This window comes from Gambusia affinis, linkage group LG02 (genome assembly GCF_019740435.1).
Source record: "Gambusia affinis linkage group LG02, SWU_Gaff_1.0, whole genome shotgun sequence".
NCBI classification, from domain to species: domain Eukaryota; kingdom Metazoa; phylum Chordata; class Actinopteri; order Cyprinodontiformes; family Poeciliidae; genus Gambusia; species Gambusia affinis.
In genome coordinates, this window is record NC_057869.1 from 5,205,106 (window position 1) to 5,228,279 (window position 23,174).

The 23,174-nt window shown below is 35.0% G+C and overlaps 1 protein-coding gene across 4 annotated transcripts in view; it reads right to left on the bottom strand.

The window, feature by feature from the left end:
* The window catches only part of kcnq1.1 (potassium voltage-gated channel, KQT-like subfamily, member 1.1), a 47,704-nt gene that overhangs the window by 9,798 nt on the left and 14,732 nt on the right, over positions 1-23,174 (bottom strand). For 2 of the 4 annotated variants that reach the window (XM_044098149.1, XM_044098165.1), the window contains exons 4-13: positions 23,020-23,098; positions 21,447-21,543; positions 15,484-15,624; positions 9,508-9,618; positions 7,372-7,467; positions 7,064-7,180; positions 5,618-5,756; positions 3,233-3,256; positions 3,004-3,060; positions 323-452 (exon numbers count right to left, since the gene is read on the bottom strand). In XM_044098149.1, the coding sequence (XP_043954084.1) occupies positions 323-452; positions 3,004-3,060; positions 3,233-3,256; positions 5,618-5,756; positions 7,064-7,180; positions 7,372-7,467; positions 9,508-9,618; positions 15,484-15,624; positions 21,447-21,543; positions 23,020-23,098 (991 nt within the window). The remainder of the gene's footprint in view (positions 1-322; positions 453-3,003; positions 3,061-3,232; positions 3,257-5,617; positions 5,757-7,063; positions 7,181-7,371; positions 7,468-9,507; positions 9,619-15,483; positions 15,625-21,446; positions 21,544-23,019; positions 23,099-23,174) is intronic. The other 2 variants (XM_044098157.1, XM_044098153.1) reach the window with 2 other exon arrangements.

Consider the following 23,174-nt stretch of genomic DNA (forward strand, 5'->3'; position numbering starts at 1 on the left):
CCACGGGTCAGAACTGTCGCTCCATTTGTTTCACTTACGGTGCATCTACATCATACTGCCTTTACTTAACACTCACTTCCTTATATCAGTGGCAGTCTCTAGCTGTGTAAGTGTCTCAGAAAACAAGGGATTATCTCTAGCACACAATCATACTTGAGGTTGGCATAATGCAAAGGTTAATTACAAATAGCATAAAAAATAAAGTACAAGCACCCCATCTTTTGCCAGTTCATGCTTAAGATTCACTCACACATAAACACTGATTAACAAAGTGTGGTTTGATCTAATGCAATAACATTGCAACAGAGTGAAGGCAACTCACTGTGATACTGTGCTAGCTGGAGCCAAATCACTTTCTCGCTCAAACTCCAGCTCTAGATCGTCAGCAAAGCTGCAGTTTCTTGGGAGTGGAATGGTGGACTGGGTATCCTTAAGGCTGGGACCTCTTTTTACTGTATATTCACAAAAAAACAAGTTAATTGTTTTTAATGAGGCAACATCTTCTGTACTACCTTTGCTTAGCTTTGAAAGCAGATCAGATACAGGGGTATTTATAAACATTTTTCAGTATTTTTTTGGTATTTTGTTAAGAGATCTTTATATAATGTGCTACTTGAAACGACAAAAAATTCATTTGTATTTGCAAAAAAAGTGCAAGAACAAGAACGAAAATGAAAGACAAAGAGAAACATTTACAGCACATTCGTAAAAACCCAAATGATTTGGGAAGGGACGTGTTCATTGTGGCAAAATTATGACTACATGTAAACTTGCATGTTTAGAGCAGAGCTCTGGTTTGCATTATTCCAGAACTGCCACAGAGAAATGAGATCTAATTCAAAAATCAAAACAAGGCAGCGGCAACTTTAACCTGTTTGCCTTACACTCTTGTCACCCTAATGCATAACTCTCTTGTGTTTCAGTGACATTGGATGGTTCCTATCTTTAAGAAACAATAAATCACTTAGATAATGCCTGTATTTAGCCAGAAAGATCTCAGTGACATACAGCATCTCAAAAGAGGAAGTCCTGGACATAAATTAAAACAATTTCAGTGAAGACCAAAAACAACTTTCCAGCTTTGCTTTCCTACAGTTTCAACATTATAGCACACAATCTTATCACCAGCTAAGTAAAAAAAAACACCAAAAAACAAACAAACATCTAATGTTTTTGGCAATGTGGAAAAATGTTTCCGCATCAACACCAAAACTCTGAGAAGCCATATATATATACTAGACATGTGATCCTGTTTAAAAATTTATGCAAGCGATTCTCGAATCAATAATAACTTATAACTTAAATAATAGCTTATTTAAAAATGTCAATATAAGGAATATGCAGCATTAAAGAAAAGTTGTGTTTTTGATCTTCTGCTGACTGATTTCCTCAGTAATTTGATTTTCTGACTGGATCTGCTGGGAATACTTTATTGTTCTGGACATTTCCTCAGGGTTCTTCCAGAATGACTGTGAGTAGGAACTAATCTGGCATGTCAAATGTGGTATTTGATAGTCTATGATATCATATATCCCATCAAGATATCTAAGTTCTGGTAATTAAAATCTGTCCTATTTTATGAAAATCTCACACTAAGTTGGATGCGCTGTTCTACTGCTCCATCTTAATTTTAAGAACAAACATGATGCTATAGAAAGAGGAAAACATTCTTATTTCCCACAGACTGTCTACTAAATACAGTGAAATAATGCTGGAAATTGATCTTTTTCACCCCACATAGCTGTCATTTGAAAGAAGAAGTCATTGAGAGCTGCACACATACAGCTAATTCAATAACAAAATATGATACACATTAGCTCAATTAATCTGTTGATTTAGATATCAAACATTTCCCAAATGCCAGCACAAAATACAAGTGTGTAATATATATAGTAAGTTATTGGAAGAAAAAACAAATTTAACAGTGACAATGCTTAAAAATCATCATGTCTGTATGATGCCTTCACTCTCCTTGGCCTTTTGCCATGCTGCACCACATCTCTGCAGCAGCCCAGAAGGAAAAAAAAAAAAAAAACACACACACAAACACTAACTCTTAAGTGGTTCTTTCTATTCCTTTCCTTTCTCTGCATGTTTCACGACCACCACAGTTTGGGAGTAGGTGCACAGCATTCAGCTACTTTCAATTTCCCGTTTGCACTCTGAGATGACACCAAATCATGCATACTAGACCTTAGGTCAACCTCAGTATTCAGATCAAAAGCTTCTCTGCAAACAGTATCTACAGAAATCTTTTCAGCAAAAAAATATTAATTTCATGCAATGTTTTTGTCTTTTCCAGTAATTTAATGTAGAACGTAAAATTCTAGGAATGTTTGGAGTCAAAGAGTAAACAACAAAGTCAAAGCTTATTTTCCTCCTAAACACTAAGTCTGTCAGTATGTCTCAAGGGTTTAGTACTTATGAGAAACCCTACTGAGAGTAAAGCATGTCTTTCCCTTTGATGAAGCCTAACATAACAGTTTTATCACAATAATTGGTCATGTGGGGTTGTCATTTTTGTGGGAAATAGACACACAAAATAATTAGTTAAGTATTAATTAATGCAGAGCTCTGACTGTTGCTGAGGAAGGCTGGAAAGAAACACATTGATTATTCAACTAAGAGCAACCACACCAGTTGGAGAAGTGTGACACAACAGGTTCATGATTTTGATGTGTGAAGAATAAAATGGTGTGAAGTGCCTCTGCTTTAGCTGGGTTTGAAATGGAAAGGTCCTAATTGTGCTGAAAGCTAAAACAAATGTAACTTGGCATGTACTTTTCTCTTGACAAGCAGATTTTTATTCTCATTTATAGAGTCAAGACAACTGCATAATTTGCTTGTCAAGGGGTTGTGTTAGTCCTTAACATGCAGAGTTTGTTAATTATCCTCAGAAAATATGATAAACATTCAGTAATGGGTCAAGTGAACCCACCAACCCGTGTCTCCACAGAGGTGTCACTGATGGTGATGAATGTGAAAGAAAATACAAAAAGTCACCTGGGGGTGATGAGCTGAACTGCAGAGATGACAAAGATGTCCATGACTGCTGGCGGTCTAAGGCACACACAAACATGAGCATAACTGCAACTGTATTGCTTTCAATTAAAAATACAGCATTTGCAACACAGTTCTATTTATCTATTAGTGGTACAAATAAGAAAAGGGAAAGCAGTCAAAGCCAAAAGAAGTGGACCCATGCAGAACATAGACACTAACAGCAGCTCACCACATCCTCCAAGTGGCTGGCTTCCTGCCAAATGAGATACACAAACATAACAGCAGAAGTGTGAAGAAAGACTAAAGTAAGAGAATGGAACAATCAGAACTACATTTAGCAAAATAAAAAATTAAAAAATCAAGTGATACCGAAAAGGAAAAAGGTGCCTCAACTCTCTGCTTCATCAATTCTCTTAACAGTTATAGAAATAAAAGAAAAATGTACACCAATGTTAAAATAATGTTTTCATCACTATTTCCTGAACCAAATTTTACAACAAAATAACTTTAGATGGAAATATTAATGAGGTAAATATAAAAAGAATATATTACTGCAGTCAGCTAATAAAATATAAAGTTTCACCATTTACTGCTTTATTCATATAATCTTTTGAATTGAGAACCAGTTTGATATCTTGACAACTGACAGAATGTGAAATTACAGATATCTGTGTTGTTATTAAACAAAAAAGCCTATGCAAAATACCCTAAAAGGGTACTGCTAGCAGAGAGCCATGGGAAGCTGATGCACATGTCATCATCCAGTCAGCATCCATCCTCTCACAGCAGTGGTAATTTAGAAAATGCATTAAAGTTAAAAGCAGCATGCCTTATATGTTAGACATAGAGCCTGACCTCTTGCATCAATTTGGTTTCTTATCAAAGACATTGATTCACTGTGAACATTCAGCCAGCATATACATCTGTACAACAGGGAATATTAAATTCTACTGTTTCACAGAAAACTGAGTGCAAAGCAAAAACCATTTGCAGTTTCACGCCGGTGTTGGTACCGCAGTCAGACATCTAAGCAGCTTTTCATGTTAGCGCCTCGTATAAAAGAAAAAGGTCACCAGCTAGGCACCACAAAGAGCATCATCCAATTAGGTGTTACATGCTATGGATGTGCTAAAAGTATCCATATTTATCTGCTTTTGAAACAGACAGTCCCCGCTAATATTCCTTTGTGAAGAGACTCATTCATTAATTCCCTGTATGTGGGTTTGTGCATAATAAAGGTGATGTTTCCCTTTTTCCTTTTGGATCTTTTTAAAAGAGAGAAGACGTTCTTCAAAACATGATAAGAATGTTCATCTGTACATCGGTTACATAATCAAAAAACTGGGGAAAAAAATCCCTTCAAAAGGTCATTCAAAGTGAACAGTGTTTAGCAAACTGTGTCTCAAATTTTGTTCATCTTTTAAAACATATACTGCTTGAGCTGCAAAAAAGACAGCGGCAATAAAGAAATCCAGAATTGAATGTCAAAGAGGAATGGGGAAAACATTTCACTTTCAAAACTGCAGCAAATGGAATTAGGTTAGTGTCTAAATGCCAAAAATGATGTTTAAAAAAACAAAAAGGGGGGTGATGAAATTCAATTGTAAACATGTCTCTCTAGTGAAATGTTTTACTACAAAATAAAACATTAGTGTTCGTGTATAAAAGACATGTCATATAAAGGGTACATTATATGTAGAAAAAAACAGTATTTATAAATAACAAAACTTGTTCTTTTTCATATTATACAATTTATTTAGCTTTTTTGATATATCATTTAATGGAATAGCTTAAAGAAGTAAAACTGCTTCTGTAACAGATTTAAGCTTGGTAGGCTCAATGTGGAACTTGTGCATGTAACAATGCACAGCATGCAGATAATTTATGACTTTTGTAAATCATGAATTACTGAGAACTGTATTTATGTTCTTAGAGATATTCAAATTAATGACCTGATCCTCAGGTAATATACCATAGTAAGAAAAGTCCAAATATATTGCTAAACATAAGTTGTGAAACTGTATGCCTGTAATTTGTATAAAATGCTAAACTTATTGATAGAAAAAATAAAACTGCATTTAGGTTTATGTGCCAACATTGAATGGTATTTGAAATTGATCATAATTCCCTCCACGACTAAAGCCCCAGTTGCACATGAACAAAATAACCCTAAAACATTCTGCTTCATTGGGGGTTTCATGATGTGAATTGTGTTCAGACATTTAAAAGAAAATATGGTCAAAAAGTCCAACCTTGGTGTTATCAGATCAAAACACATTTTCTCACATCTTGGCTTTATTTTTTATCATATAACAGGCTATTTTAATAGCCTGTTTTGTGTGTGTATACTACAATGGAAATAAGTATAACTGAATGAATATTATTTGTCGAAACATTATGTTTCCAGTACATCCAGTACATACTTGAAGTAAATATTCAAGTAAATATTGGATATTTACATCAATATTCAATATATTGAAGTAATATTGAATATTAATTCAATAATATTACTTCAATTGAAGTAAATATTCAATATTGTAACTTGAATAGGGGTCCAACAATTTTTTTAATGCTGTGATGTAACCTTTATATTTTATAAGTCCTGTTTTAGTACCTGTGCCAACAGTGCTGTAAACATCTGAACTTAGCTCCCTTCCGCTGTCAAACACAGAATCACAGGTGATGCTGGGGACAGTGGGAGAAGCTGGACCATTGTCCTTGTCAGTACTCTTCAGCTTCCTCCTCATCTTCACCTGCACAAGTAAAAAATGTGTTAAATTACGTAACCCCAAAACAAAGTTGACCTTGTGTCAAAAAAATAAGCTATTTTGTCATTTTGCTTAGGTATTGGTGAAATGTTTGACCCCTGGAACAAAAACGCTTCCCACGGTAGTAACAACATTTAAATATATATACGTGTATATATCTACACATAGAAGATCAAACATAACATTAAAACCATTGACAGATATAGTAATCCTGATATATCTTGCTACTTACTTACTTTTTTTTCACTTAAACATTTTTGAAAACAAGTCACACCTCTGACTTTTACAGTACTCACCTAAAGCAGTTTCAGCCCCCCTACCTGTCCTTCTCAGCAGGACATTAATGAGACATGTGAAACTGCTTAATAGCTTAGTGTGATGGGATCTAATAACAGAAGCTGTAAGGACCAAATTTACTGAGTACCCACCCAGGTGCCCCCAGGCAAAAGAGATTTATAGAACCAAACAGTTTATGACCCATCCAGGTCTTCTTTTGACATGTCATTGATAGTCAGAGAAATTTTGGTCTCCAAAGGAAGAAAAATTATTTATATATATATATATATATATATATATATATATATATATATATATAGTTGTGAATGTCAAATTATTTTGTAAGAAATTAGCAAAGTATCAAGGCATACAAAGACAAGTTGGAGGTTATTGAGTGAGTTGGTATAAATAGTTTTCTTCAACTAAATAAAAAAACAACAACTATTTTTTATCTACTCAGTATATCTCTAGCTGACAATAAGAACTGCTTGATGAACTTAAAAAAGTAACTAAGACAAAAAAGCAAAACCAGAACAGTCATATATGGAAACATGTTTTCTCTGTCTTTTTGAAACCTATACAGACATTACATGCACCTACCTCAAGAAAAAGAATTAAATGTCACAAGTCATCAGCATAATCCAGTATGACTTTTTTTTAATCCAAGCCACAAGAAATGGAATGTATGACACAGTTTGAAGAGTATCAAGGGATTTGAATTACTCAGTATTTTTATTCAACCCACTGAAGTGTATGTAATGTAGTTGGTGATGGTGCTCTACTTGCTGTCTTGTTTCTTTATCTTATTTCACAGCACAGAAAAATATTCATGAAATAAAATAAAGACATTCAGCAAAAAAAAAAAAAAAAGAAAAAAGAAGAGAAACACCCTTATACTTGAACTGGTCTTAATTTACAATCCACAGCATCCCCTTCAAACTACATTATTTGACTTTGTGTATCTGAAATTATGGTAGGAAGTGAAGAGGAGTGAAATCCTTAAAATGATTACTAACCATTTTTTTCTGCTTGGGGCTGGAAAGAAAGGAGGCAGGAATGTTGGATTTCTTTCTCAAAAACAGCTTGAATGTAGCAGAATCAAAGTTATCCACTGCAAAACATCTCCAAGAGGTCTGTAGAGACATGGAAATTGAAATGTATTGGAATGATGGATACACTTCATCCTTGACCATATTTTAAAAAAGACAGAAAAAGATGCAGGAAAGTTTGCTCTCAGTAATAAAAGTTGGGCTTTGAGACCATTCAGTCCCCCAGCTTTTCTGAGGTTTCCTTTGAGGTGTTTTTTTTTTTTTTTTGTAAATACCTGAATGAGGCAGGCAGCTGCAGGAATCTGTCTGTTGAAGTGTTTCTGTCTTTGCTTTTGCTGCACCTTCAGGGCAAAGCCAGAACCTAAAATTCCCTGTGAACAACATCAGAGTGGAGATTTTTTTTTTTTCTTTTTGCTTATTAATTCCATTATAATCCCACAAATAGGAGCATGAACGAGGGCCAAAAACTGAGAAAACATGAAATGTTTATTGGAAAAACATTTCATTTTCCAAATCATGCAAACATTGATACAAAAAAAGAATACAAAACGTGGATTTAAAAACTTTTGTAACAGTCTTTTTTACCTTTTAGAGACTTGACAATGACTAAAATAATTACCGTACTGAAAAAACCATTTCATTTATGTCATTTCAACTTAATTCTTTTAAATAAAAATGAAAAAAACCCATCTATCTCTTTGGAGTTTACATTACTTCTGGACACATTTTTAGAAATTTTTAAAAACAACAACTGAGTATAAGATAGTTGTTACTGTAAAAAATAAAATAGTGCTTTTTTGTTATTTTTTGTAACAACAGACTTTTCAGAACATATTATCATCCACATCACGCTTCCAAATCCACATGAGATATTTTGAATCTATATTCTCTTAAACTGGAGCTGTTTCATTCAATGTGTGACAAATCCCTGAGCTTGTAAAACTAAGGCAGATTTCATTTGAATGTAACAGCTAAACAAAATCTGTAATCGAACTAAAGCTGAGATCAAGACATGTTAAACAGAGCACAAAGCAGCCTTTAAAAATAGCAACATGTGATACGAAAAACTTCTGCTACTCCTGCTCTTGCAATTCTGCTGTTTAACTAACTGAACATGTTTTATTGTACAGACCAGATGGTCAGCACTCTATATATATGAAGAAGCATTACACAATGTGCAATATCTGTTCTTACTTACATTATACTGCAGAAAAATTATTTTGTCTGCCTTGCTTTTTCTTTTCCAAAACCAAAGTACAAAATGCCCAACAACACACAACAGACACACAAATACAAATAAAACCTGCCCAATGACTGCTGGAGGTGACACCAGCGCCCCACCCTGTGACCCTGCAAGGATAAGAATGTATGGCAATGTATGGCAATGAATGAATGGATGGATGGAGAGATATAGAATTCTGATCAAATGTATACAACTTTTACAAGTTTTTTTTAGTTTTTTTTTTTTTACTTTCTTTCTTTTGAAACCGATTATGTCAGAGATAAGGTGAGGAGCAGATATGAAGGTAGATGTGCTTGTGTAGGTTGCTGGCTAGACCCAAAAGCAGAGATGAACTGGTGATGGGTTGAAACAAGCACGTAATTTGCTCTAGTAGCATAAAAACGTGTATTCAGGAGATTAATCTGCAAATCTTAATTTGCAGATTAATTTGCTCAATTCTTTTTTTAGTGTGGATAACTTGGAGTGTTCAATGATTATTTCAGTTGCTGTACATGAACAGAAATTGTCCTTAAAATTCCTGGGATTTAGAAACATGGCTGTGCTATTGTAATTAATTTCTGGTCATAAGCGGTCAGCAGCCAGTCAGTCACAAATGCCTGAGCAATTGATTAGTTTCAGCTTATTTAGTGTTCCTGCTGAATATTAGTCTACTTCAATAGACCTTTGTTCATTTTGTACTAAATAAAAAAATGTGTGTTTACATGCAATATCTCAAAAGCACAGGCTCCAATGTTCAACCATAAGTTCACATAATGAATGTCAATACACTTTTCCCCAGGGAAATGTCTTCTGATCACTGTTATAGAGAGCAAACAGAGAAATGTTTGGGAGCAAAGCTGGCTTGATTGACATGTCTGGGAGTCTATAATTTAGTGATTTATGAGTCACAGAGAGACAAAACACCTGTGAACTTCAGTCGCATGTAAATTATTTTGACTCATGGCTTTTATCTTGCTGTCATCTGTCGGTGGAATAGGCAATCCATCTCTGACAGACAGTTACACTGTTGTTAGTTTTGTTAGCTGTGTTTTCTGTTGTACTCAATTTTCCTTTCTCCATAATTATGGCTTATGGCTTACAATAATTTAACTACCAAACTCTCACAATGAAAATATCCATAATTTGCATTTTCAGAAAACAACAAATCATACCGAGTGCATCAACTTACTGCAGGCAGAGCAAAAAATGATATGGCAAACACAGAGAAACAGGAAGCAATGGTCTTTCCAATCCAGGTTTGAGGTACTTTGTCTCCGTAGCCAATAGTAGTCACAGTCACCTTTAAAATAAAAAAAATAGAAGAAAGAAATGTTTATCCACTATAAATACAAGAGATTTTTGTTGTAAAATCACTAATATAATCATGCAAGTAAATTCATTGCAGTTCTTATGTGCCTGTTCTTCACAGGTGTTCAGTTGTGTGAAACTATAACATGTGACAAAGTGGATCGGTTTCTGTTTTCCTCTTGACCCTTATAAATATTTCTGTTTTATTTAATGTCTTTAAAGTCTAGTTGGTCATAATGCTTTAATTTAAACATTTCTGCCATAACTTTTCTTCACTCACTATCCTGCGTTTGTATTACGTTGCAGTCTACATCCATGCATACGTTTAATTTAAAACTAATTTCTAAAGCATTAGATGCATATGAAAGTTTCTTTTGTTTCTGAGTACGTTTCTGGTAAATTACTTTCTTGTTTCTTTTTTAGTTAGACTAGGCTTTCTTATTGAATACATAAATATAGATTTATATGAACCATTTCATTCTGGCTCTAGTCCCATGTCCAGGGCCATTGTCCTGCTTATATGAGAACATCTGTCCCAGTTTCAAGTGTTCCACAGCCTCTAATACCTGGTAGCTCTGTCGTCCTCTATTCAGCTCTGAGAAATTTGTCCAGTACTATATGCTGATATGACCACATCCCACAATGTTCACCCTAAACATAAATATTATGTTTAGGGTGACCTGTAAATTTAGTTTGCTCCACACATATGATTTGCAAATAAGCCAACAATGTTACATTTTTCTATGGCTTTTAGCAAACATTCTGTGGCTTTGTTTTAATAATGGATTTATTTGTTGGGTCAACATTCATAAGATGTTTTGATGATGATCAGAAGTTTTTGGTTGTCACATCACATTTTGTTTTAATATTGAAGGGTCAAAACACTGTATGAATGCTCTTTAAATATGCTGTACTTTTCTCTCTCAACAATCAGGTTGTTGGCTAGATCAGAAGCACATATCTAGTTCAAGGTGATAATTATAACACCTGCATATCCTTTCTCCTTGAAATATCTATGCTTTTAGTACATCTATGAATTCTTTAAATTGATTGTAAGAGACAATAGTCCTGTCCTATCTTCATTATAATGGTGATGTTCTCCTATTCAATAAAATATTTCATTATTTAGGCATACATGGAGCATGTACTGGACAAGAGATTTTTGGTTTTTGACAATGTCTGTGAATTGAACTGGATTTATTAATTGTCTGTCAGCAGTTCTTCCATAGCTGACTAAGGCAGTGTGCTGAATAAACTGGCTCTTGATATTTGGGATCTGCTGGGAAATACCCCCACCCGTCGGCCAGTACAGTAGGTAACGATGCAGTCGTTGGACACAAGCCACTAGAGAGATACTGCAGTCCAGGAGTTTGCATGGGAATTTCCCCTGCTGCTTTCATCTGACAACAACCAAATAAAATAATAATGGATAATATTGAAATAACTGCCAAGAACATAATCATTGCCAAATTAAACATAACTAGGCCAATGAAGTAATTTTGAACAGGGAAGTAGTTCTTTTGAGCAAGTAACATACTAACATGTCAATACAGCTGCAAGTTACAGCTGCATGTCATGACAATAATCTATTAGATAGATAATCTGTGAAAAACAAATGTTTTATTGCATTTTAAATATAATTCACTTTATTCCATTTAAACGGGCCAAATTATTACATCATGTGCAGTTATTACATTAAACGTTTTTGTTATATTAATGGTACATAATACCTCTTCATCAAAATCTCCAGGATGAGAAAAAGTTTCAGTACAGATTTCTCATAATTGTGAAAGCACACCTTACTTGTTACTTGGTCTGCAGCTATAATAGATACACGGCTATATTTTAAAAGGAATAAAGAAGCAAGAGTGGAATCTATAACACCTGTGGTGACCTGATTTCAATGGCTTTCCAACCATTACAAAGATACTTAATTGTCAGTTTTGTAGAGGGTTAAATTAGATGGCTTCATGTCATCTACAGGTTGCTCTTATATTTTAAACCATTTTTTTCTACTTTCTGACCATGAACACATAAATACAAAATATAAAATATTGTATTGATGGTCAAAAGGCAAAGAACAGGAACAGTTTAAAGGCCTTAGGCCAAAAACTGTCAAGGTCTAGCATGGGTACTGCATTATTAACACTCCTTTTATGTTGTAGGGCTTTGATTGTTTGTGTAGCTTCCTGAAGAACTACTGCGTAACTTATTTTTGAAAAAATACTCAAAACAACTCTTGCTCTTTGTAATAAATTCCCAGTCTTCCTGACCACTGCTATAGAAAAACCAAAAACAAAATCACTGTGTGTAAAACTGGATAAAAAAAATCCATCAACCAAAACTTTTATTTATGTAAGAAAGGTTATCGACTCAATTGAAAATGTGTGTGCTTTTAAAAGAGTCCCTTAAGTTTTTAGAAAGCTGAAGTTCATCCCATGTTCTCTTCACTATTTGTGTTAGTGCCTGCATTAGCAGCCCACTGGATCTACCCACGAGTTTACACACTCCTACTTCAACAACAAAACCACAGAGAAAACACAGACTGTGTTTGACCTCTCACAGTTGAAGAACTACAGCCCCAGGGTAGTCAAGGCTTCTTTATAAAGAACAATATTTTTAAAATATGATCATAATCAAAGATCAGAAGTAAATCTATTATTCAACAATATAAGTTCCCAGCTATAAGGTAGGTAACTGCAACAGATAAAGGTTCTGTTTTTGTTCAGTTTTTTTAATCACAGTTAAATGTTTCAGATCATCAAAGAACTTTAATATGAGCTACAGAATACATATCCGGTTTTCAAATAATTTCACTCACCAAGGGAAAAGAGCAATCCAAAAACTACCCTGTTTCTGTGAAAAATGAAACACCCTCTTCTAAATCATGAATTGACTAGAATTAATATAAATAAAAACAATCATTAATGGCATATTAACTTTGTTAGCCACACATTTGGAATTAATAAATCACTTATGTAGAATCTTTATAATAATAAGACAAAAAGATATCTAAATACCTCATCCTGCTTTGATCAAAAGGAATTCAAGAACAGATGAGAAATATTGTCCTTGACCTCTAACAGTCTGGAAAAGTTACAAAGTTATTACTAGGGGTTTGTGACTTTAGTTAACTATAGCGAGAGTTATAATCCACAAATAGAGAAAACATGAAGTATTGGTGAACATTCCCAGGAGTGGTCAGTTAACTAAAATCAATCTATGATTGATACATGGTCAAGCCAACAGGTTTCTTTTGACTGGGTGCAATATTAAAGCTTCAAAGTGTCTTTGATAAAGTCCTGATTTTATTCTGATTGACTATCTCTGGAGGCAGCTAAATATTAGAGTAGTAGGCCATCTGCCCAGAAAAGCGTTGAAGCTCTTTACTAAACAAATTTCATCAATTAAAACATGAAAAAATCTGGGCGATAAATATAGGAAGGGTTTAATTAGGGATGTAATTTTCAGAGTCATGTTATCGTGACAAAAAATAAGATGTTGTTAAGATGACATTATGCATACTCAACATGCATAATGAGTATGCGTGTTGTCGAAGCATGGTTTGAAACACTCACAAAGTGACAATTAACCTACTGAAAACTTTCTTTAAGCTTAGTATCTTCATATGCTTTAAAATTATGTCATCTGTTTAACACAGATGAAAAATGTATTTTCTATATGAAATTAGAAGTTTTAAAGTCTCTCCACTGGCTCCCTGTAGCTCAAAGAATAGACTTTAAAATGCTGTTGTTAGTTTATAAATCACTGAATGGTTTAGCACCACAATACATTAAAGATCTGCTGCTGTTGTATCAACCTTCCAGAACTCTCAGGTCTTCTGGTTCTGGTCTGCTCTGCATCCCCAGAACCAGAACCAAACGAGGAGAAGCGGCATTTAGCATCTATGCACCAAAAATCTGGAACAAACTTCCAGAAAACTGTAAAACAGCTGAAACACTGACTTCCTTTAAATCTCAACTAAAAACCCACTTGTTTAGAGTTGTATTCGAAACGTAATCAATTGCAAATTTATTGATGTTGTGTTTTTATTGTTGATTCTATGTTGCATTGTGTTTTGTGTTTGATTTGATGTAAAGCACTTTGAAATGCCTTGCTGCTGAAATGTGCTATACAAATAAAGTTTGATTGATTGATTGATTAGACATTCAACCACTCTTCAATCTGCCTTTAGCAACTTGAGCAATCCTGAACTAGTGAGAAAGAAGCTGTAAATACAATTCATTGAGCAATAAAAAGCTAATTTTAATGGGGAATTACCCAAAAAAGAATGCCTCACTGCAGCGAAGTGGCATAATCTGCTAGGTACATCTTTAGTAACTTGGCATTTTACTTGCTTGCTCCGCATTGTGAATCGCACAAGTAACTGGCTTGTTTATGCAAAAAACTAAAATGTTATCCACACTGCAATAAATCATAATTTGGACAGAGGATGCTGTAAATATGCAGCTTCAATATTTCTTCAAGTGGTTAATGTGTGTCTTTTTAAATGAGATAATAATGCAGATAAATTTTACATTATGAAAGGAGCTATTAGTTAAGGAACTACATTATTTTTATGCTGCTTATCCTTATTTAAATCAACCCATTTAGCTATGGGTCATATAGAGAAATGCCTCAATAAAGATTAGCAGTTTCTATGTTTAAACTGTTGTAATTGTTAAAAGGTGTGTTACAAATCAGTGCAGTCCTAATTACAACATTTTTATTTGTTCAAACATTGTATAAATTGAAACTAGTTTAAAATGTAGCTCTGTGTGTTCCATTATCTTGTTGTTTACACTGAGTGAATATGCACCAAAGATGAGACTCTGACTCAGCAGAGTCACATGACTATTGTAATGATGAGATGGTGTTTGCAAATTGAAGACTCTGTGATTAAGCAGGTGATAATCTCCTATGAACAACACCCTGCTGCTGGGTTTAGAACCGGCAGACAAGAAGTGTAACATGGGAGCAGAAAAACTACAACAGATGAGCAGTAACTTAAGTAACATTACAAATGTTGATAATACACTTTGGAAAACAGTGCTACATGTGTTTATTTCTTGTAACAAGTGTCTGATAACATTGTCTTGATCATTTTAAATAGTAATTTAAAAGGCTGCATTTCATACTTATGTACTCTTAATTGATGTGATCATGAAAACTGCCATGATCATTCAAAAAGATTGTTTTATGACAAAAGTGACTAAAACCAAGGAAATAGCTTACATCTCACATTGTAGTTGGAAACTTTAGTCCACTCTGTTGAAGTTATTTTTTATGCACATTTCTCTTTTGTTTCCATAATAGCAATTCAATCAGGTTGAGATCCTATGTTTAGTTGGGCCATTGCAACATCTTGATATGTTCAAGCTCCAACAAAGCTGAAACCTTGGCTTCTGCAGACTGGTAAAGGATTATTAATTTGATTCAGGTGTGCTGAGACAAGGATAACTGCAAAACATTCTGGAAACTGGCTCATTAGGCCTCGAGTGATAAATCCCAGGCATAGAGTCTGAAATGTATAATGTTTTGTTTTTTTTCTCTTTTTTTCTTTTAATGCTACATTGTTTGACTTGGCTGTGAATTTAATGAGACATCCACTTCAATTTTTTTATTATTATTTTTATTTTTATCTACAAAATTATGAAATTCAAATTAGTCAGAAATAGCCTAACAATATTTTCTAGATTTATGGATAACAGCAGTTGCTGGTCACCTTAGTTGATGATCAAATATTCACATGCATTAACTCAGCTACTGTTTTTCATGTGTACTACAAGGGAGTGGTTTAGTTTTCCCATAATTAAAGACATATATAAACAGTCATAATCAGTAGAGATAGTCTTACCACTCCCCACCACAAAGCATCTGCATAGTTTCCAAAACCAGTGGAACCTGTGCTATCAGCTGCATCCTTTTCTGCCAGGTAGACAAAGTACGAGGAGAAGATCAGGCTCAGAAACCCAATGTACAGAGTGGTGATCAGCTCCTGAAACACACATGAAGCCAAACATTAGTTATTTCAATCTTAAGCCAAATATCTTTTTAATGTGAACTACTCTCTGATAGTTATCGCTTCCCAGAAGTGTCAGTTTTATTAATCTTATCTACTCACGGTCTAATTTAAGTGTTATCCAAATGGCATATGGATTTGAATATTCATGTAAACATGGTATGTGAATAAGATTAAAATATCCCTCTGTCCCATGTACTCTCTTAAGTCAATCATCAATTAAAAAACTGCCCTTTCAGAAGGGCATTTTATTCACTTGCCAACCTTTAAACAGCAGCCTAAAAATCATCTTAGATTTTTACAGTTATTTTGTCCTGATGACAGAATGACATCAGATGTCATTCTATTGTTATTGACTATTATTCAAAATAGTATTGAAAAACAACACTAAATAGACAAAACGTCTCCCAACAATTATGTCCATGCTTTTACAAATAAGGCAATAACATCCTCTCACAGCAAAATTTAGTGTCTGCTTTGGGAACTTTTTAAAATTGAAATATTAGTTATTGGGTGTATGACAGCATGTTTTTGAAAAATATTTTGAGAGGTTGCTAACCTCATGCAATGGGTTGCTGGAGTCTCAAGTCTCAAGCTTGTGATTTGGCCAGGTTACTAGAAACTTTCAAATTAATGCTTTATTTATGACAAGCACATTTTGATTTTATCTCAACCTAAATACAGTCAAAGAAAAATATACAGGAGGGTTACTGTATATGATCTGTATATAAGTTTGAATATGTTCTGGTATTATGCCAACTTAATGGTGCAGAACTTAGTTCTGCTGCAGAAAGACGAAAGATAAAACTGTTTTCTTTCTAAGCTGGGTTGTTTTGAGGTTTGTTTATTGTGTTCCTGACTCTCTTTCTTTCTCTGATTTGATCCAGTGCATAACTTGTCCCTAGTTATTCCTCTTTACTCTAGTATAATTCTGTTTTTATGTCTAGCTATTCTAAGAGTTAGATTTATTTCCTAGTCCCCTGTGTGCTGCCTGCTGCTCTTTCCTCTCACACCTGCAACCCGTTAGCTAATCAGCCCAAGTCTTTTGTTCCAGCGGTCACCCTCGCAGTTTTTGAACCCCTCTCTTGTTAACACTCCTTGCTGGTTCCTCCTGCAATACCCTGCTGTTCCTCATCCCCATTTCTTCCCTGTTAGCATTTTTCTTAGATTTTTGATTTTTATTATTATTATTTTTTTATATTTTGCTCTGACTCCCTGTGCTCCTTTCTAAGTTTTTCATCATTTTCTTTCATAATAGAACAGTCACCATGACCCATGCTCCCAGATCCCGTCTGCATTTCGGAGCTCACCAACAAACACATTATGATAAAAACAATGCTTTCAAATTCAAATGTATACACAGCTTTATGAAGAAGATTTTCCGTTTTTTTGCTTTATTGTCACACATAAATGATTATTTGATTTATTAAATTAAATTTATTAAAGGCATTACATCAAAAGTTTTTGCTTTCTAAAACTCAACATGGTGCTATCCTTGGCATGCGAGTATAAACCACTACAAGAGAATAAGAAATGTAAAGTTAAATGTTTTATGGCAGTGTTTCCCAACCCTGGTCCTCAAGGCACACTGTCCTACATGTTTTAGAGGTTTCCCTGCTTTAATGTGCCTGATTCAACTGATTGCAGTTCAACAAACGCCTGTTAATCAGTCATCAATTGAAATCAGCTGCACTGAAGCAAGGAAATACCTAAAACATGCAGGGCAGTGTGCCTTGAGGACCAGGGTTGGGAAACACTGCTTTATGGAATGCAAACGAGGTTCCTCAGAATGTTCTTATTTTATTAATTCACCAGAGAAGGAAACATAGGTGGGCATTTGTTTGTACCACCATCATTTCCATCAATGAACTGAATAACTGAGTCTCCTTGCACTCTCCAAAAAAGAAAACTTTCCACAACTTTAATGTTTGTAGATTAAAGTATTGAGTCTCTTGGACTAAAATAACTCAGGGCTGATGTCCTGATGTTTTTTCGAGCTGTTGCACTGCAGCTTGAAAAAACAAACAAAACAACTGTGGAAGGTTCCACACACAACAAATATTGCTTGTTGAGTGGATAAGTATTTACGACCACTGCTTGCAACAGCAGAAAATAGGAACCAAATGAAAGGAGGAAATAGTAGAAACACAATATCTACCCCTGCAGCTTTGCTTCATGCCCTCAACTAGCCAGAAACTTTGAGCACTCCTCTCTCCCCATGTGCTGTATTGAAAAAGCAAAAAAAAACAACAACAACAAAAAAAACAAACTTAAGCCTTATTATTGTAGTCACAATAAACAACTAACTACAATCTGCCCAGGAGGCAAAACTCTTGTATATCGTTGAAGTATAATCAGTTACTATGCAATTTCACATTTGCTTTAAAAATCATGCTCCCCAGGAGTAATTATTTAGAATGACTTTCTGTTGAGAAAAAGTATTCCATCTGCTTTAGATGGAATAGTTTTATCTGGGTAACAACATAAACCCAGATAAAACTCTTCTTGCCATAAAAACAAAACAACAACACAAAAAAACATGTAAAAAAAAATAATGGATTGAAGTATTGAACAGATTTTTAACCATTATTCAATGTGTAGTTGCCATTTTTACCTGGCAAACTCTACTGAACAACACACGTTTCCATATGCTAGAGACTGAACTAGACTTAAACCATAAAAATTATATTTGCAAGCAAGAAAAAAATTATAATGTTATTGTCAGTCTAGATACTGCAGCTTTCACCACCAACATGTCAAATTAATTGTAAGATTGTGTTGCAAGGTATTAGTATGCATAAAATAATACAGGAAGAGTGCAGAACTCAGCTGACTTCTACAACATATCCAACCACACACTGCATTGGGTTTTTTGGGAGTCACAAGTGGCTTTGGAATATCATATGGTTTTGTTACTCTTAAAAAGGTAATTTGAAATGAAATGATGAGTAAAGTGCAATTCTCACAGAGACAACACCTTCACAAGACACAGATGGACTGCTGATGCCTTTAATCAGAACTGAGTTTTACAAGGCCTCTCAGAGAGTCACTCTCGGAATCAGACTCCTCTATTAGACTCCATTGGTGTTTATGTGTGAAGGCTGAGCCCTATTATGGGTCCAGCTCATATATGTGAGAGTAATTTGACGCTGAAGCCCTCAAATTTCTTTTTCCACAGCCTTGAGTCCGAGGCAAACATGGGTTGGATAGTGAATAGCTTCTGTCTGGGGAGAACATGTTTTGAATTAAATGTCCATATTTTGTTTTGTATGACCATCAGGTTTAAGCTGTTTTCAAAACAAAGGAGGAAATTTTTTAGGGATTTATATGGTAATTAAACAAAAATATATAAAAATTGTCATTAATATGAATTATGTGCAATATTAATGGCATGTGAAGTCCTCCAGTGCCTAATGAAATTATTCATACTGATTTACCTTTTATTTACATTTTGTCACATTATAATCATAGACTTAAATGTATTTTATTCACATGTGGTATGATACACCAACACAAGGTGCATGATTGTGAAGAAGACTCTTTTAAATTTCTGGGTTTTTTTTTTTTCAAAATAAAATCTAAAGGGTGCCATGTCTATGTTTGCATTAATCCAGAAACACATTTTGTTGCAGTTTTAGCTGCAAGTCTTTTGTGGTTTGTCTTGATCAGAATTTCATATGTAAAGGCAACATTTTCTGTGCATTCTTCTTCACAAACTAGTTCAAGCTAAGACACATCAATACTATTTGCAAACGGCAACTTTCAAGGCAACTTTCAGATTCGGAATTAGAATTAGGTCTTGACATTGACTGGTTAATTCTAACATAACTATGCGCTGATCTGAACCATCCATTGTAGCACTGGTGCATGGCTAGGTGTTGTAGCCGTTGTCCTGCTGCAGGTTAAGTGTCCATCTTAGGCTCAAGTCTTCTGCAGCTTTTAATAGGTTTTCTTCCTGGACCGTCTTGTATTTACCTCCATCCATCTTCCCATTAACTTTGGCCAGCTTCCTTGTCCCTGGTGAGTAAAAAGCTTTCCTGTACCAGGATGCTTACATTACCATGTTTTACCATAGTCATGTCATGTTCAGACTAATATATGACAGTGGATCTTGCTAAATTATCATGGACCTTGACTGTTTCTTTGATTAATGTGCTTCTTGCCATGTATGCCACTTAGATGACAAACATACTTGATGACAATGTCTTGGTAGCCTTGTCACTAAGATATACTATTTACATTTTAATATGATGGATTCAACAGTGGTCATGATGTGTTCAAAACTTGGAATATTGTTTTATAATGTAATATTACTTTAAATTTCACTCCATTTTTTTCTGCTTTGTCTGGTGTGTTCTTCATCTTTTTGAACATGTTTGTTTGCTAAATTCTTCCCAACCAAAACGGTCATCTGTATAAATTTGAAGGACCTGCTGCGCTCTTCTCTCCGTTCGCCTGGAACCAGCCATCTGCAAGTTCTAGGAGGAGAAAGGCTGTTGTACTCCAGGTGTCACACCAGTCAATTTAAGGATGCTTATTTGTTCCCTGAAAAATGATATTAAAAAAAAAAAAAACGGAAAATTGGATGTTATGCTGCTAGCAATTAGCCACAACTCATAGGTGGAAGTGAGAACGCTGCCTAACACAAATAATGACCCGGCCAGAACACGGTGTGCTAAATAATAAAACATAATTTAACGGAGCTTCGAGGCAGATAAATGTTCCTTGAGGAATTTTACTAATCAAGGTTCTCAAATCATTCGAGGAAACATTACAGCCCTAGTATGCATGAATGGAGAATCATGCAAACCCCAAATAAACCCCAGGCTGGCCTTCATACCCAGGCTGATCCTCATCACTCTTAGTTAGTTCCACTAACTGTGGCACAGAGCCATCCTTCTCGCAACATTTTTTGAAGGATGATTATTTTGAAAGTATAACTTGAATAATATGAGTATATAAATAACATTAATAGACAGTGTGCTTTTGCTTTATCTTACATTGGCTTCATATGCATTTGCTTTGTATTTATGCTGTTTTAATAAATAACTTTTAACAACCTATAAGAAGGCACCAGATATTACACCTAATGAAGTTATTACTCAAGATTAATAGAAAAGTACAACAATGTACTTGTTAGGTCACCATCGTGTACTGTCGATTTTAAAAGTGTACTCTTGTGAACATCTCGTTTTATCTTTTTAATCGTTTTTGCAAAGCTGTCAACATCACCAATCTCTGTTTGGAAAAGGTCTCTGATATTTTCCCTGCACCATTATTAACTACCTTCATATCTAAGGTCAGCAGCTGTCGATAATCCTCAGCAGCTATAAGTGATATAGTCATCATGAAGGAAAGGAAGAACAGCAGGTGGCCCTGAATGAGTAAAATTCCTGACACCCTACCCATCACTCATCACTTTCATATGGACATTAAAGGCAGCTACCATGGCCACTGGGGATAATCACAGCCACCTCTGTGTCTCGGTTAAATGACACCCTGGAGAAAGACATAATCCTTTCCAGCTAATGTGTCGATAAAACTAAAAACCCAACCATGTTCATAATTTAGCTTTTTCTTGTACTTCTCTTCTCTGACTACTATTTTGGCTGAATGATGTGTATTCACATGAACACCATCTATTTCATTGCACAGTGAGAAAAATAATGCATGATGTGGAGAAGCTATTACTCCCCAGATGGAGAGTCCCCAGTTTATTTATAATAGTCTGAAACCCCAGTGACAGGAATGACTGTGGACTTGAAATATACAACACATTTAGAGTTGTGATTTTGTACCTGCCGATGGATGAAGACAACTGAGCCCAGGAGACGCCAGGTTCCTCCCTGCCTGTCAACATGCAGCATTCGCAGGATCTGCAGGAAGCGAATCCCTCTGGAAAAATGCACCACTTTTTACCTGCTGACAATATATGTTTGCCAAATACAAGTAGACATCCCAGTGCAGACAATAGAATGGAAGTAATAATCCTTTCATAAAGGAAGCTGCTAATGAAATGCACCAAATGATTTTAAGGTTAGGGTCATATGGGGGACAGCTGCCACTCTAACCTGGGGCTCTACATTGCCTTGCAAAACTATTCCTATATCATAATCTTGCCCACAGTTTGTCAAGTTGCGACCACAAACTTTTCAGTAGGATTTTATGTTATAGGCCAATGTTAAGAAGAGCCAAATTGTAAAGTGAAATGAAAGTTTTACCTCGTACTCATTTTTTACAAGTAAAAATTTGAAAATTGTGGTATATTTGTGTTCGGTTAACAGACAGGTCAGAGATAACATTCAGAAGACGTGCAAAGAATGTTTCAGTTTTAAAATGATAGCCCAGATTTAAAAGATCTTATGGCGCAATTTCAAACCAAATAGTTAGTTATAGACTTTAACTGAAAGACCAGCAGCCAAAAAGCCAATAAGAACAGTGAACGTAGCTCCACTTTTCCATAGTTCAGGAGGAAGAAATTCTTGACAGTACAAATATTGGTCATGGATTCCACAAATCGGATTTTAATTTTAGAGTGGCAAGAAGAAATTAGTTTTTGAAAGAGAACAGATAGAAATCCTGTTTGCAGCTTGAAATACCAAATAGAGGAAGCACAGCCAGGATACAGAACATCAAGCACAGTGCTCTGCTCAGATGACGCCTACGGTACATGTAATTTTCTGGTTTTTATATGCTAGATGAAGAAGAAAACTAACAATGCACATTGCCCTGAACACATCATCCCTACAATAAAACATGGTAGTGGCAGCATGATCCATTGAGTAAGCTTTTCTTCAGAATAAACAAAGAAACTGATCAGATTGGAAGGTGGATCAAGCGGAATACAGCAGTGTCATGTTTTGAAATGCATGTTTTACGGACACTCATCTGGAATGGGTTTGAGATATTTTGTGAGAAATAATGGGAAAATACTTCAGCCTCTTGATATGCAAATCTGATTGGGACACGAATGTTAGATTATCTTCAAAGTATTGGGGAGCTGCATACGATTGCATTCCAGACTGCCCAGATTTCTATTTGTTAACAGGCTTGTTCTTTTTCATTCAATTCACAAAAATATTACTTTGTGTTGATCCATTGCATAAAATTCCTTTGAAATACTTTCCAGTATGCGGATGTAATCTGAAAAACCTGAAAATGTTTTGGGGAAATTAATAGTTTTGCAAGGCATGCCTGCACACAATCGGACTAAAGTATTTACAAGTATGGTATAAATTAGCAAGGTAAATTTATACCTTGTTAATTTATATCAAGGTAGAAGAGATCTTAGGGTCCTGGCTGTCACTCTATACTGGGACTCTAAAGAATTTCTATCTTACATTTTCTACCTGAACACACAGAATCACTTACCTTACAGCAGAGGTGGCGAAAACCTGGCCTTTCGAGCCCACTGACAACACAACTATTGAAGCGACAACCACTATCAGGTCTGTGATAATGAAGCACATGAATCTCTGTTTAAATTTGGCATAGTTATGGGGATGAACATATTGGAGTTGTTCATC